The 13,583-nt window shown below is 33.5% G+C and overlaps 1 protein-coding gene across 3 annotated transcripts in view; it reads right to left on the reverse strand.

The window, feature by feature from the left end:
- The window catches only part of ADAMTS19 (ADAM metallopeptidase with thrombospondin type 1 motif 19), a 248,812-nt gene that overhangs the window by 96,001 nt on the left and 139,228 nt on the right, over nt 1-13,583 (reverse strand). For all 3 annotated transcript variants that reach the window (XM_017532489.2, XM_037739941.1, XM_037739942.1), the window contains exons 11-13: nt 8,437-8,538; nt 2,670-2,800; nt 1,608-1,780 (exon numbers count right to left, since the gene is read on the reverse strand). In XM_017532489.2, coding sequence (XP_017387978.1) covers nt 1,608-1,780; nt 2,670-2,800; nt 8,437-8,538 — 406 coding nt within the window. The remainder of the gene's footprint in view (nt 1-1,607; nt 1,781-2,669; nt 2,801-8,436; nt 8,539-13,583) is intronic.

Here is a 13,583-nt window from a genome sequence, read left to right on the forward strand (position 1 = left end):
CAAAAGAAAGATTATATGAGAGAAAGTAGGGGTAATCAATAAGATATCTGAAAAGGGAAGATTGGGGTGGCATCCACGCCACAACCGGAAGGACTGGCCTTGGAAAGGAGGAATTAAAATTCTGCCATATAGCAAAATGCAGATGAAGTATCCTAAGTTAGGCTAACGTGTTTTGATAGCAGAAAATAAGGAGGTAATCAATCTGATGGCTGCTATATTCCCCCCCACCACCACTAGTAGTGGAATAATCTGCCCCATTGTTTGGCTGTTTCCATTACTCCTTGTAATGGAAAGGGTTTCATCAGATGGGGGCACTGAAATGGACAGGCAATGGAGTTTAGGTTATTGAGAAGAGTGTAATTGGAATGATGGAGAACAAAGTTGAAATTGACTAAGGGGAGAAAAAAGAGACTGGTGGCATCATAACCAATGAAATCAGAGCATCTGTTATCACTTTTGGTAACTGAAACTCAACCCACACCCACAGCCCACTCACCATGGGCAAGCATTATCTCCTTTTTTTTTTTTTTTTTTTTTTTTTTTTTTTTCCGACAGGGCAGACACATGCCACCACACCCAGCTAATGTTTTTTTTAGTTTGGTTTTGGTTTTGGTTTTGGTTTCAAGCTCCTGAGCTCAAGCAATCTGCTTGCCTTGGTCTCCCAAAGTGGTGAGATTACAGGTGTGAGCCACCTTGTTTGGCATATGATTCTTAACTAATCAGGCAGCACATAAATTTCTTAAAATTCTTATTTTGAAATACTTAAATATTTAGAGTAACTTACAGAAATAGTACAGAGAGTTCCCACATACTTTTCGCTCAGTTTTCCCCCATGGTTTTACCTTTGTAACTACAGTACCACAGCAAACCCAGGAAGCTGGCATTGGTACCTGTGTGTGTATCGTTCTAGGCCACTTTATCACATGTGTAGATTTGTGTAACCACTGTCACAATCGAGGTCTGAAACTATTCATCAGCACAAAGATCTTCCTCAAGCTACCCATCCCTTTCTCCCCTGCCATCCCTAACCCCCGGCAACCACTCATTTGTACGAATTTGTTTTCCATCTCTGTAATTTTATCATTTCAAGAATATTATCACATGAAATCATATAACATGGGACCTTTTCAGATTGGCATTTTTCACTCAGCATAATGCTCTGAGATCTATCAGGCTGTTGCATGTTTTAATAGTTTGCTCATCTTTAGTGCTGAGGAGTATTCCATCATTCAGGAGTATGATTTCTATACTGTGAGTGTACGTTTATTTGCGAAACTGTCAAACTGTATTTTCCAAAGTGGCTGAACAATTTTACACTCCCACCAAGCAACGCCTGAGAAATCCAGTTTCTCCTTATCCTCACCAGCAGCTGGAGTTGTCATCGCTTTTTATTTTAGTTGTTCTAATAGGTTTGTGGTAAGAGCTCCTTATATTTTAAAAATATATTTTTGTCAGTGCTTATGGTTGTTATATGTCATTACAGGTAGAAAAAAATTAAAGTTCAGAAATACTTTGGAGATAATCTGTAAAATAATCTGACTATTGTAAACACTTGGCAAACCTAGAAATCTAGTTAACAAAGAGGGTGGTGATCTGGTTGGTCATACCTTCATCCAGGACAGCTTGCCACTGAAGTACATGCTTTGGGGAGGAAGTTCTAACATTATAGGCCTGACATTGCCAGTCTCTGAATCCAGGCAAACCTGCAGGACAAGGTGGATTCTCACATATTCTGTATTGTTTTCTGGGACCATTACAATCATTTGCTTCAGAACCTAGCCTGGAAAAGATAATAAAAATAATCAATTTTATGTTTTTTTATGTTAACTACCCATTTTTTAAATTAAAAGCCATTGTATTAATAATATATAATCCTTTATATTTACTTTTGAAAACTTGAACCATGAAATGATTGATAGTAGCAGCACATTCATATATTTACTTCTTTATATACTTTTCTAATCATTGATCAATATACCTTCCAAAATGCACGAGAAAAAAAGCCCACTTGCCTGGAAAATGATACACAGGAGTAAAGGGTAGAGACTGAGGGGAAACTAGCCTTCAAATGCCCATTAAGAAATTTGGTTCTTAGAATTATTAAGGATATATTTTTATACAAATTCATATAAATCCTTTAAAACTGCATGTGACTTCTACACCAACAGAGTTAATGTTCATGAGCTGGAATGATTTTCTCACACTATCCTAGAATTCCTGTAGGGATAATGGAGTTGAACAAGCTGATCCCATAATAATTCCCGTCTGTACCTGTGCTTACCATGTTTCTGTTTTTCATTAGTGTTAGCTTTTGCTGTCATTAATTTTGTTCTCATTCCCTTTCTTACCCTTCTGCTCTTCTCCTAGTTCCTTTAAATGTTCACATATTTTTTTCTAATACATATCTCCCTGTTTATTGAAATACAATATTTTAGAGATTTACTCAAAAAATAACCTTTTGTAGCTTTCATTATTTATTCTTAGAACAGTTGGTCTTTCTTCTTAAAGGCAATTTTTATATAAAATATAGAATTTGAAGGACTTTTCTGTTTTCCAATGTGAGTAGAGTTTGAGGGGCTTATTTTGCTCTCCAACATGCTTTATTAATAAAACCTTTGCATTCCAAAATTGAAGAAATACCCTCCCACAACCAGAAACTTTGAGTTTACCCAGGACATTTGCGCTCTCGACTGCTGATCCCAGCACTGCAGGTTCGGCTGCAAGGACTCCACAGGCTCCACTCTCCGGCCAGATGTTCAGGTGCTGAGGTCCTGCTGGTACATTCTCCAGCCTTACACCACTATTCCAAAAGTTATGTCTTAGATGAACAAATCAGGGCACAACTGAAAATCATTCGCTGGCCTATAATGTCACTGGAATTGAATTAAATCAGGTCTACTAGAACCAGAAACACGGAGAATTAGGAAAGACCAAAAATAAGTTTTTTTTTTTGTCATAGTAATATATTTTCCCAGTTCTCACAGATACAGTCTTGTTGGGAAGGCAGTGCACAAGTATGTTACTATAGCTCTAAGAATTCAGTTCTTGTGATGGAGACAGGATAAAGATTATGGGAAGGGAATCTGAGGTTGCACAACCAGGAAAGAAAATCCAACACATTCTAAGAAACAGATAATAATTTTAAAGGAACAAAAAATCTACTATGTCAAAGTGGACATTTTTAGCAAATTAAGCAATTTTAATATGATATAGGTCAGTGACTCAGGGTACTTTTTAACTTGTAATTTTTAAAAAGTACTATTTGTTTTTAGCACTTTCCTCTATTTTCCTTTATGCTTTTTTTTTTTTTTTTCTGAAAGAGTTCCCATCAAATTCAGTCACTAACATTATAGCAAGTTGGTTTGAAACACGGGGGCAATTAGATGCTAAAATTCTGTCATTTCATGCCAGTTATTCTGTAGTTTGCTGGGTATCTATTAACTGGTAAAGATAACGTAACTGTGGAATAAGAGAAAGGAGTATAATCCTTCTCTTTTTAATCTTTATTTTGTTTTTTTTTTCATTCACTGAAAACAAAAGCAGGAGAGAGATTGTTGATGGTTACCCAGGAATGGCTGCTAGAATTTGGGGGACAGGTTATCATAATTTCTCCTTATTCCTGAAAATCAAATAGATGATGATCATAGCAAATGTGGTAAAAGTAACAAAACCATATTGAGAATAGTAAGTAAGATTACAAGCATTTAGATTAGTCATTATATAACGATGAGGTTGAGTAAGTTGATCCTCCTAGCCCTAAATGATCTTCTACACTTAATGGCAACACAATTTACAAAGGATTTTGAGGAAATTACAGAAATGCTCTGATTCTTAGCTTTCTAATTTCTAAAATGTGAATGATAATCATATTTACCTAACAGAGATTTTTCAGGGGTGGAATGAAGCACACAAAACACAATGTGTGACCCCTACTAAGGATTTTATAAGGGTTAACTATAATAATAATATAGTTGTTAGTATCATTACATTAATAATTTCAGAAATCTAAGCAATATTCTGTTCATTCTTATATTTATTCATCTATCTTTATAATTTACTTTGATAATATGTTTTTATTGCTACTTTTAGAAAACAGAAGACTATGCTATATATATTTAAAATCTATATATACTATATAGATTTAAATTCAACATCTTTAAGATTCAAAACGTTTTTAATCTAAACTTGAAAAACAAACATCAACTCAGAGAATATCAATATGCTGAGACTCTCATGAAATAAATTTGGATTTTATACAAAGACAGTTTAAAAATTGGAAAAGGAGAAACAGTCTATGTGAAAACTTTTACATTACTTACTTGTTTTAAGGATTTGAAAATGTTATGCCATTCATGGAAAAAAATCCAATGTGAAAGTCATCAAACTTCAATTAGTCACATTGTTTTAGCCTACTTTACGGGTGTTTATGTTTCCCAGAGTGCATATCCTACCTCCCTGGCCATTTAGCAGCAAGCTGGCGTTGAAAGACTGGGCTAGGGTTCATGGCAAACTAAAATATTCTGAAAAGGACTGGGACCTAGATTTGTACATTATTTAAACTATAACACATCTGGCAGATAAAGAGAAATGGACACAGATATGCAAACCAATTTGCATACACAGATCAGTAAAATATGAAGAAAGCATAGCATGATATTTAAAGTTTGTTCACCTTGCAGATAAGCAGATGTCTGGATGAAACTAGAGGGTACCTGCTTTTGAGTCTTCTATATCGTTCTGTGTTTCAACAATGAGGAAAGTGTTAAATGTTTTATTTAAACTATTATACAATGTATTACATAAGATTATATGTAAAATAATTCTAATGATGCTTTCCATAAATAGCATTAGGGTTATTATGGAGAGCAGCATGATTTGTTTCACATAGCATTTGCATTTTTTAGCCTTAAAAAAGAAGTTATGTATTGTTGAAAAACTAAAAATATTGTCTTATATACTATTCAGTCTTATTTATAAAAATACTTAGGAACTATATAATATAGACTACCTGAGGACAGTGTATGACCCAACAAACTAATTATAGTTCTATTCTCTCAAATTTTTATGTGGACATGTCAAGGAAGTTCATGAAGACACACACTTGAAATAGGTCCGTGGAGATATCAAAGGAACCTGATCAGTCTCTGATAAAATCTTGTACATATATAGTGGAAGAGAGAACAGGAGGGAGGAAGGCAAAAAGCTGTATACATATGCATATTGTGACTATTAGGATATTACAGTCTTCCAATAATAAATTATGATGGTAATTTCAAGAATCTCAATTTGGGAAAGTAAATAACTAAAATACACAGAATCCTTCCAAACAGTTTAAAGTTCTAGTAAATTGGTATTTAACATCTCTTTCCCTCTCCCCAGTCCTAGAAAATACTATTAAGTAAAAAACATACATTTATTATTTTTTGAAAATAAATCATTTGCCCACTACTTAATCTCTGTGAAATGTAAACACCAATGCATTGATATTTGTATTGTAAACTGCAAAAAAAAAAAATTATATAAAAAACAACATAAAAAGAGAAGAAAGAAGTTGTTTTCAATTTTCAATTTGCTGTCTATAAAGAATATATAAACCTCTGTGTTCAAAATCACTCTGAAGCATAGAATTCTATAAGCAGCTTCTCAGATGTAATTATATACTCTTAGATTAACTAGATTTATACAGTTTGATCAGTATCACTAGAGTGTTATAAATTACAAAATCCCAAAGCTTTGTTTCTTGGTTAGCAATGTACTGAGCTAGCAGTGTATAGTGCTAGGTTGCAAGCATTCAAATATTTTAGCACTACTGCACACAATGGCAGTGTTGGAAGCTATTTTCATGATGGGTTCTACAACAGCTGAAACAGATAAGTATTTGAAGAAGCCCACATGGCCTGAAAAACTGAGAGGTTCATTAGTTATTTTAATATACAAAGTATTACAGAACCTCTAAGAGAATTATCACTAACACAATTATAGGAAAATAAAACATTTTACTTTTGTTTAGTAATTACAGTTTTAATTGCCCAAAAGTAAGTTTATTTTAAAGATCTCAAGAATGCAAATTATGTTTATACATATAAGTGGAAGAAAATCATAGAAAAAAATATTGAAGGTGCTAAATCATAAAAATAAAGAGATTTTTATGTTGCCAAAAAACTAAAGATGAATGAGTTATGTGATGTTTGAGGACTCATGGCAGTATGTTTGGTTATCTCTGGATATTACTGCTTTTGTGTTTCAGGGATGATAAAAATGATTGCTGGTGCAAAGTTTTATCCAATCAGTAAATTACTTAGCACAATATCAGAAGAGTTGCTTGATATACACAGTTTCTTATACTTTTGTGTGTATATACTTAAAAAATAAGACAGACCCAAACTCTGATGCTTCATTTAAGCTTAAAGAAAATATTTGGCATAGTCTGTAAATAAATAACTGCTGTTTCACAGAATTCCCTCTAAGGAATCATTTTCTTATTGATAATAATAGTGATAAAATACTTCTAGTCATTTTTTTTTTCAAAAATAGTCTGGATTTAAACAATTTGTACTTTTTTTCTTTTTTAAAATTTTTATTTATTTATTTATTTTGAGACAGAGTTTCGCTCTTGTCACCCAGGCTGGAGTGCAATGGCGTGATCTTGGCTCACTGCAACCTCTGCCTCCTGGGTTCAAGCGATTCTCCTGCCTCAGGCATCTGTCACCATGCTCAGCTAAATTTTTGTATTTTTAGTAGTGACAGGGTTTCACCATGTTGGCCAGGCTGGTCTAGAACTCATGACCTCAGGTGATCCACCTGCCTTGGCCTCCCAAAATGTTGGGATTACAGGCGTGAGCCACCACACCCAGCCTTCTTTTTTTTAATTTAAGAAATCATGTAAGTAATAAATGACTGCATGCTGATGTCAAACAATCCAGAAATGTCTGTAGAAAAGTTATATTCACCCATCCCTCTCATTGCAGTACTCCCAGCCATCAATTCTACTTCCCTCCCATGAGGTAACTTCTAACTACAGTTTGGAGTTTTGTGTTTATATTTCATTTTTTTTTTCCCTTTGAAACAAGGTCTGGCTTTGTTGCCCAGACTAGAGTGTAGTGGTGCAGTCTTGGCTCACTGCAACCTCTGCCTCCCTGGCTCAACCAATCCTTCCACGTCAGCCTCCCGAGTAGCTGGGATTACAGGCACCCACCATCAAGCCTAGCTAATTTTATGAGTTTGAAAATATATACTTGTGTGTGTGCATGTGTGTATTCACATCTGTATACAAACTGTGTTTTCCTTAAATGTCAAATTGTACTATAAAGTATCAATATTTCTGACATGCCTATCAACTAAAAGTCATATCTTATAGATGTCTTAAGGTTAGAACATACATATCTCCCTCATTTTTAACAGCTACATTGTAACCGTTCCTCTCCTGATGAATATTTTTGTTTCTCATTTCTCACCATTACAAACTGCACCCTTCCCTAAGCATCTGTGTGTGCGTGTGTGAATGTGTGTGCATCTGCATGCACAGGTACAAGTACCTAAGATAATTTTCTAGAAGTTGAGTTGTTTCATTTCTGTCCATTTTTCAAATTGACGTGTTTTAAAAATAAAACTCCATATAATTTTATGTTTTCATCAACTATTTCACCATGAGCAGTCTATAGGTTCTTTATGTTGCTGTTTATTTTCAAATGTAATACACATTCATGTTCTTTAGAGGCAAGCTTTCTGATGTTACAATTGAGTACAGTGATAATTCTACTTTCCTGTCACGGTATGCAAATTAGAAAATTATGTAAGCTATTGATCTGTTATCTTGTGATTATGTTAACCATAACTATTAAATATGTGTGAAATTCATCTTCTTTATATTTCTCAAAGGAAAATTAATTTTCAACAGCAATTATTTAGATCTGGAAGTGTATACTAATAAAATTTTAAAGCCTTATGAAGTACATTAAACTACAGACAGGCAAATATTTGCTAATCTCCAAATGTCAACTGGAATATTTTATTGATGATGATTATACTGACAAGAAAAAAAATACTCAGTTGCTCTCCTAAGTCAATTGTTTTATACTTGAAAGAATTCATTGGCTATGAGAAATTTTACCATTTATGCTATTATTTGTCCTTAATTTACTTCTGTTTAAAAAGTAAAATTATTCACATTTTTATTATATTAATGCATATATATGACTCTCAACATTCTTGTAATCAACAACAAATAAAAAAACCCCACCACATTGATATTAACAAAACAACCATGGATTTTAAAAAGTATAAATGTTAAAACTGATGAAATACTAATATTTTTGTATATATTGAAATTATTCCATCAGTGCTAAGATGAATACAAATGTAACTGGCAGAGAAAATGCAAGTTTCTCATGTTTTATCTAGTATGCTTATTAAATCCGGGCAACACAAATGACTTACCTTACCAGGGTCACACTCAGTTCCATCCATTGGTGGGTCTAGTTTGGTTTTGCATTCTTTCTCACCTTCTACCTTGCACCATAATCCTGTGCAAATAACGTGCTGCAAACAAAGGCACAATAACTAATAAGGGGAACATATCCCATCTTTAAGTGAAGCCAAAAATTTTTAAGAAAGCTATTTTGATAGAACAAAAATTTGAATAAAAACATGCTTTAGGTACTTAAAATATTAAACCTATAACTGAAATAGTATAGGGCTCATTTATAATAATGGGAAGATTGATACATAATGATAGAAAAATCTGTTTAATAAAGTTGAATCTTTTAAACCTTCCTTAAATAAAACACATAAGTTTATACAAGATGATGTAGATACAACAGAAAAACTTAACACAGAAATCATCCTTTATACTATGACACATGGACCAGGTTGGAAGAATAAGTGTTTGTGTTTATGTTGTAAATTCAGTGTCGAGTGCCCTAAAGTCTATTCCCACCTATGCTCTGCTTTTATGCTTAAATGCCATGGTTAGTACTTTATTTTTTCATTATATAGTCTTGACCCCTGCCACAATATAGAGTCTTAATGTGCATGTTTTTGTAAATTGTTATCAGTACTTTTCATTTCAGTATGAAGGATTTTTATATCTTCCTAATGCAGTGAAACTTTTCTAGGGAAATGTCAAAGGAATTAAAAAAATATTGGGATAAAGTAGCTGAAACATGGCAACAATGAGGAAATGTGAAAGAAAAACTGTCAAAAACCTTAGACACAGCTATAATTGTGGCCAGCTCAGAGACATAGGTATGAAGAGGCCAACACACATATTAGACTATTTCTGTAAGGTGGTTGACATTTTTTAGACTTATGGATATTGTTAACAATTGTGCAGAAATGTGAAATCCAAAAAGAACATTTAAAAGTGATTTAAAAATTTAGCCTAGTGTGGTGGTGCATGCCTGTAATCCCAGCTGCTCAGGAGGCTGAGGCATGAGAATCCCTTGATCCCGGGAGGCAGAGGTTGCAGTGAGCCAAGACAGCGCCACTGCACTCCAGCCTGGGAGACAGAGTGAGACTGTCTGAAAAATAAAAAAAGTGAGTTGAGTATTTACTCTGTAGTGAAGATGACTGTGTTACTACCTATCCAGATACTGGGAGAAGAGGGTGGAGGAGAACAGGTCAATAAAGACAGAACAAGTAGCAGTGGGAAAGGCATAGTTATGAAAAGGTGAGCAGACCAGTACAATGTGGTGTATGAATATCATGGGAGAGAATAGTAAAGAACAAGGCTGAAAAGACAGAAGAGCCAGGAAAAGACTAGGGACTTTATGTTTGCAGGGAAAAAATAAGCCATTTAGCAGCTCACTGGCAGCAGATTGATAATAGGTTATTTTAGGAAACTTATTCTGGTGTTAGTGTTCAAAACAGACTAAAAATCACAGCAAAATTAAAGTTAACTTATGACACTGTCCATATGTTACACAGTTAAGAGTCAAATATTTTTTTTCAACTTAGTTGCTGAAACCACTTAATAGGTCAGTTTAGAAAATAACTGTAACTTAAAAATGCTTGGCACAGGAATCCACAACAGAGATGCACAACTTAAATATATTTGAATAATACATTTAAATTGTAACGAACCTATTTGAAACATATATTCTTTCAACATATTTAATATTTAATTATTGTAATACTTAATTTGTTGAAAATCCCAAAATATTATTTTCCTTTACTTTCTGAACTGTTTGTAAGCTTTTAAAATTCAATAGTCTATGGAGAAAGTGAGATATATTTAATTTACCTTATTTTCTTTGCTGTGACTTATTTTTTCAGCTTCAAAATATATCACACAAATATATCTTATTATATTTAGGATGTGGTTTAGCTTAACTAGTATCCTTCTTCTAATTGCCTGTAGCATTTGCCAAAAATTCATCTAGAAAATTATTATGAAGAATGCCTATAAATCATATTGCCCCTTTGTAATATTTTAAACTCTTGAAAATGGGCAAAGAGGTCAATTGTTTTTCAGTACTTTGTGGACACATTTAAGAATATTTCTATTCACAGATGTCTAACCTGAGCATTTTTCATCCTAAAAATTTTCCACCCAGCTAGGAACTTTCTGTCAAGGATGTCTGATAATTATGGGGTCAAATGTTGAATTTTCTTTAGAAGAAAATTTCAAATAAGAATTTTTCTTTATTTGCATTTAATAAAACTTAGTTATCTCATAACAGTAATTTTTTTAATTCAAGTTTATTAGTTAACCAATGCATACTGAACTAAAAAAGTACATCTGCACCGTAGTTTTGGAATAATGCTTGCTTGTTGAACACTGTTGGTGGTCTGCTTTCTGCCCTTCCACCATTATCTGCTGCTGTTTGAAACAGCAGGTACTCTAATTGATTCCCACTTGAGACACTCAGAGCATACAAGCAAACTTGGCAGCTTTTCAAGATAAGCATGGTCATGTAGAATAAAATCTGGTCTCAGAGATGTCTTTTACCCTTTCTGTTCTGCAGGTCTAGGGATCTTATGGTAAATAAATTACAGCCTCGGTCTTAAAAATAACTCAGATTTAGAAGTTCAAACCGAACTGCCACAAGTAAAGCAAGAAAATGTTGAAGAAATGGTATAGATATTTTTCACCTTGAAAAGTGGAATACCTCAGATATGTCATATTAGAAGTACATAATAGCAAACCCTTTCTAAAGGCAGAGTGGTATATTTCGGGTGTTACATTAGAGCTGAACACTGTCCATATGTTACACAGGCAAGACTCAAGTATTTTTTCTGCTTAGTTGCTGAAACCACTTAATAGGTCAGTTAAGAAAATAACTTTATAACTTAAAATGCTTGGCATAGGAATTCACAACAGAGATGCACAATTCAGCATTTTCTAGCAAACTAATAAAAATAATACAATATTCCTTTGTTATGCTTCTATAGTAAAAAGAGATTATTAAACGAATATAATATGTACTTGGATGTTTATCTCAAATAGGCTTTTAAAATGTTTACATAAATGGACTATGTATTGAAATGGAAGGTTAATTGTCTTCTTCAAATATTATAAAATTTATCTTCAAAGCTAACCTGTACCCATGCCTTTCTTTATAGCAAATAGTTCCATTAAGATGTTCTGAAATTTATGTTAAAATAAAACAATGTTAACTGCATATGCTTTGAAGTAATAATTAATCCTTGGACATATAACTCCTTGCTGTTCCCTGCATTACTCTATAAAATACATTTTCTTAACATTTAACATAACATTGCAAAGGTAATTCAGATATAAAATAACATTTTAGAAACATTCTTTTCTAATAACAGAACTTTATTATAATTATTAAAATAGCTTGTGTGTGTGTATATGTGTGTGTAAGAGACAGACAGTACTAAAATGGGAAAAAACATTCAAAAGGAAAATAAAGCTGAGCTCTAGTTCTTTATAAAGACTAATAAAATTGAAAATTAAGAAAAAAGAGAAGGCAAATAAATACTATTAGGAATAAAAAAATGAGAGCATAGCAGATAACAATTCAAACAGAAAATAGACATTATAATTAAATCTATAATTAAAACATGACAACTATATGAAATGGAAAAACTGAAACTTAAAATTTACTAAACTGAAACCAAGAAGAAAAGCTGAACAATTCTATAGCTATGGAGGAATTAAACCTGTTAAAAATCTTCCCACAAAGAATACACCAGCTCAAAGACTAACACTCTTTCAAGGAACTTAGATTCTCAACTCACAGAAACTTTCTAGAGAACAGAAAAAGAGAACATTACTTCTTTTTAGCTTTTATTTTAGGATTAGTGGTACATATGAAGGTTTGTTACATAGGCAAACATGTTTCACAGGGGTTTGTTCTACAGATTATTTCATCACCCATTCAAGACCAGCCTGGCCAACATGGTAAAATCCCATCTTAACTAAAAATACAAAAATTAACCTGGTGTGGTGGCAGGCACCTGTAATCCCAGCTACTCAGGAGGCTAAGGTAGGACAATCACTTGAACCCAGGAGCTGGAGGGTGCAGTGAACTGAGATCTTGCCACTGCACTCCAGCCTGGGCAACAAAGCAAGCCTCTGTCTCAAAAAAATAATGATAATAAAAAATAAATTTAACTTTTAAGTTGAGGGGTACATGTGCAGATTTGTTACATAGGCAAACTTGTGTTATGGGGGTTTGATGTACAGATTATTTCATCACCCAGGCGTTAAGCCTAGTACTCATTAGTTATTTTTCCTGATCCTCTCCATCCTCCCACCCTCCACCTTCTAATAGGCTCCCATGTGTGTTGTTACCTTTTGTGTCCATAAATTCTTAGTATTTAGCTATCACTTATCAGTGAGAACATGGAGTATTTGGTTTTCTGTTCCTGCATCAATTTGCTAAGAATAATGGTTCCAGCTCCATCCACATTGCTGCAAAGGACATGATCTCGTTTCTTTTTATGGCTGCATAGTATTCCATGGTGTATATGTTCCACATTTTCTTTATTTAATCTATCACTGATGAACATTTAGGTTCATTCCATGTCTTTGCTATTGTGAATAGTGCTGCAATAAACATATGCATGCATGCATGTGTCTTTTTAAAAGAATAATTTATATTCCTTTGGGTATACTCCCAGTAATGGGATTGCTGGTCAAATGGTATTTCTGTTGTTAGTACTTTGAGGAATTGCTACATTGTTTTCCACAGTGGTTGAACTAATTTACATTCCCATCAACAGCATGTTAAGTGTTCCCTTTTCTCCACAATCTCACCAGCATCTGCTATTTTTTTGACATTTTAATAGTACCCATTCTGACTAGTGTGAGATGATATCTTTCTTAATGATCAGCAGTATTGAGTTTTGTTTCATATGATGGTTAGCTGCATGTATGTCTTTTGAAGTGTCTGTTCATGTCCTCTGCCTGTTTTTCACTGGGGTGCCTATTTTTTGCTTGTAAACTGGTTTACGTTTGCTATTGATGCTGTATATTAGACCTTTGTTAACTTCATAGTTTGCAAAAATATTCTCCCACTCTGTAGGCTGTCTGTCCATTATGTTGTTAGTTTCTTTTGCTGTGCAGAAGCTCTTTAATTTAATTAGATCTCATTTGGCTTTTTTTTTTTTTTTTT

The sequence above is a fragment of the Cebus imitator genome, unplaced genomic scaffold, assembly GCF_001604975.1.
Source record: "Cebus imitator isolate Cc_AM_T3 unplaced genomic scaffold, Cebus_imitator-1.0 Scaffold76, whole genome shotgun sequence".
NCBI lineage: Eukaryota > Metazoa > Chordata > Mammalia > Primates > Cebidae > Cebus > Cebus imitator.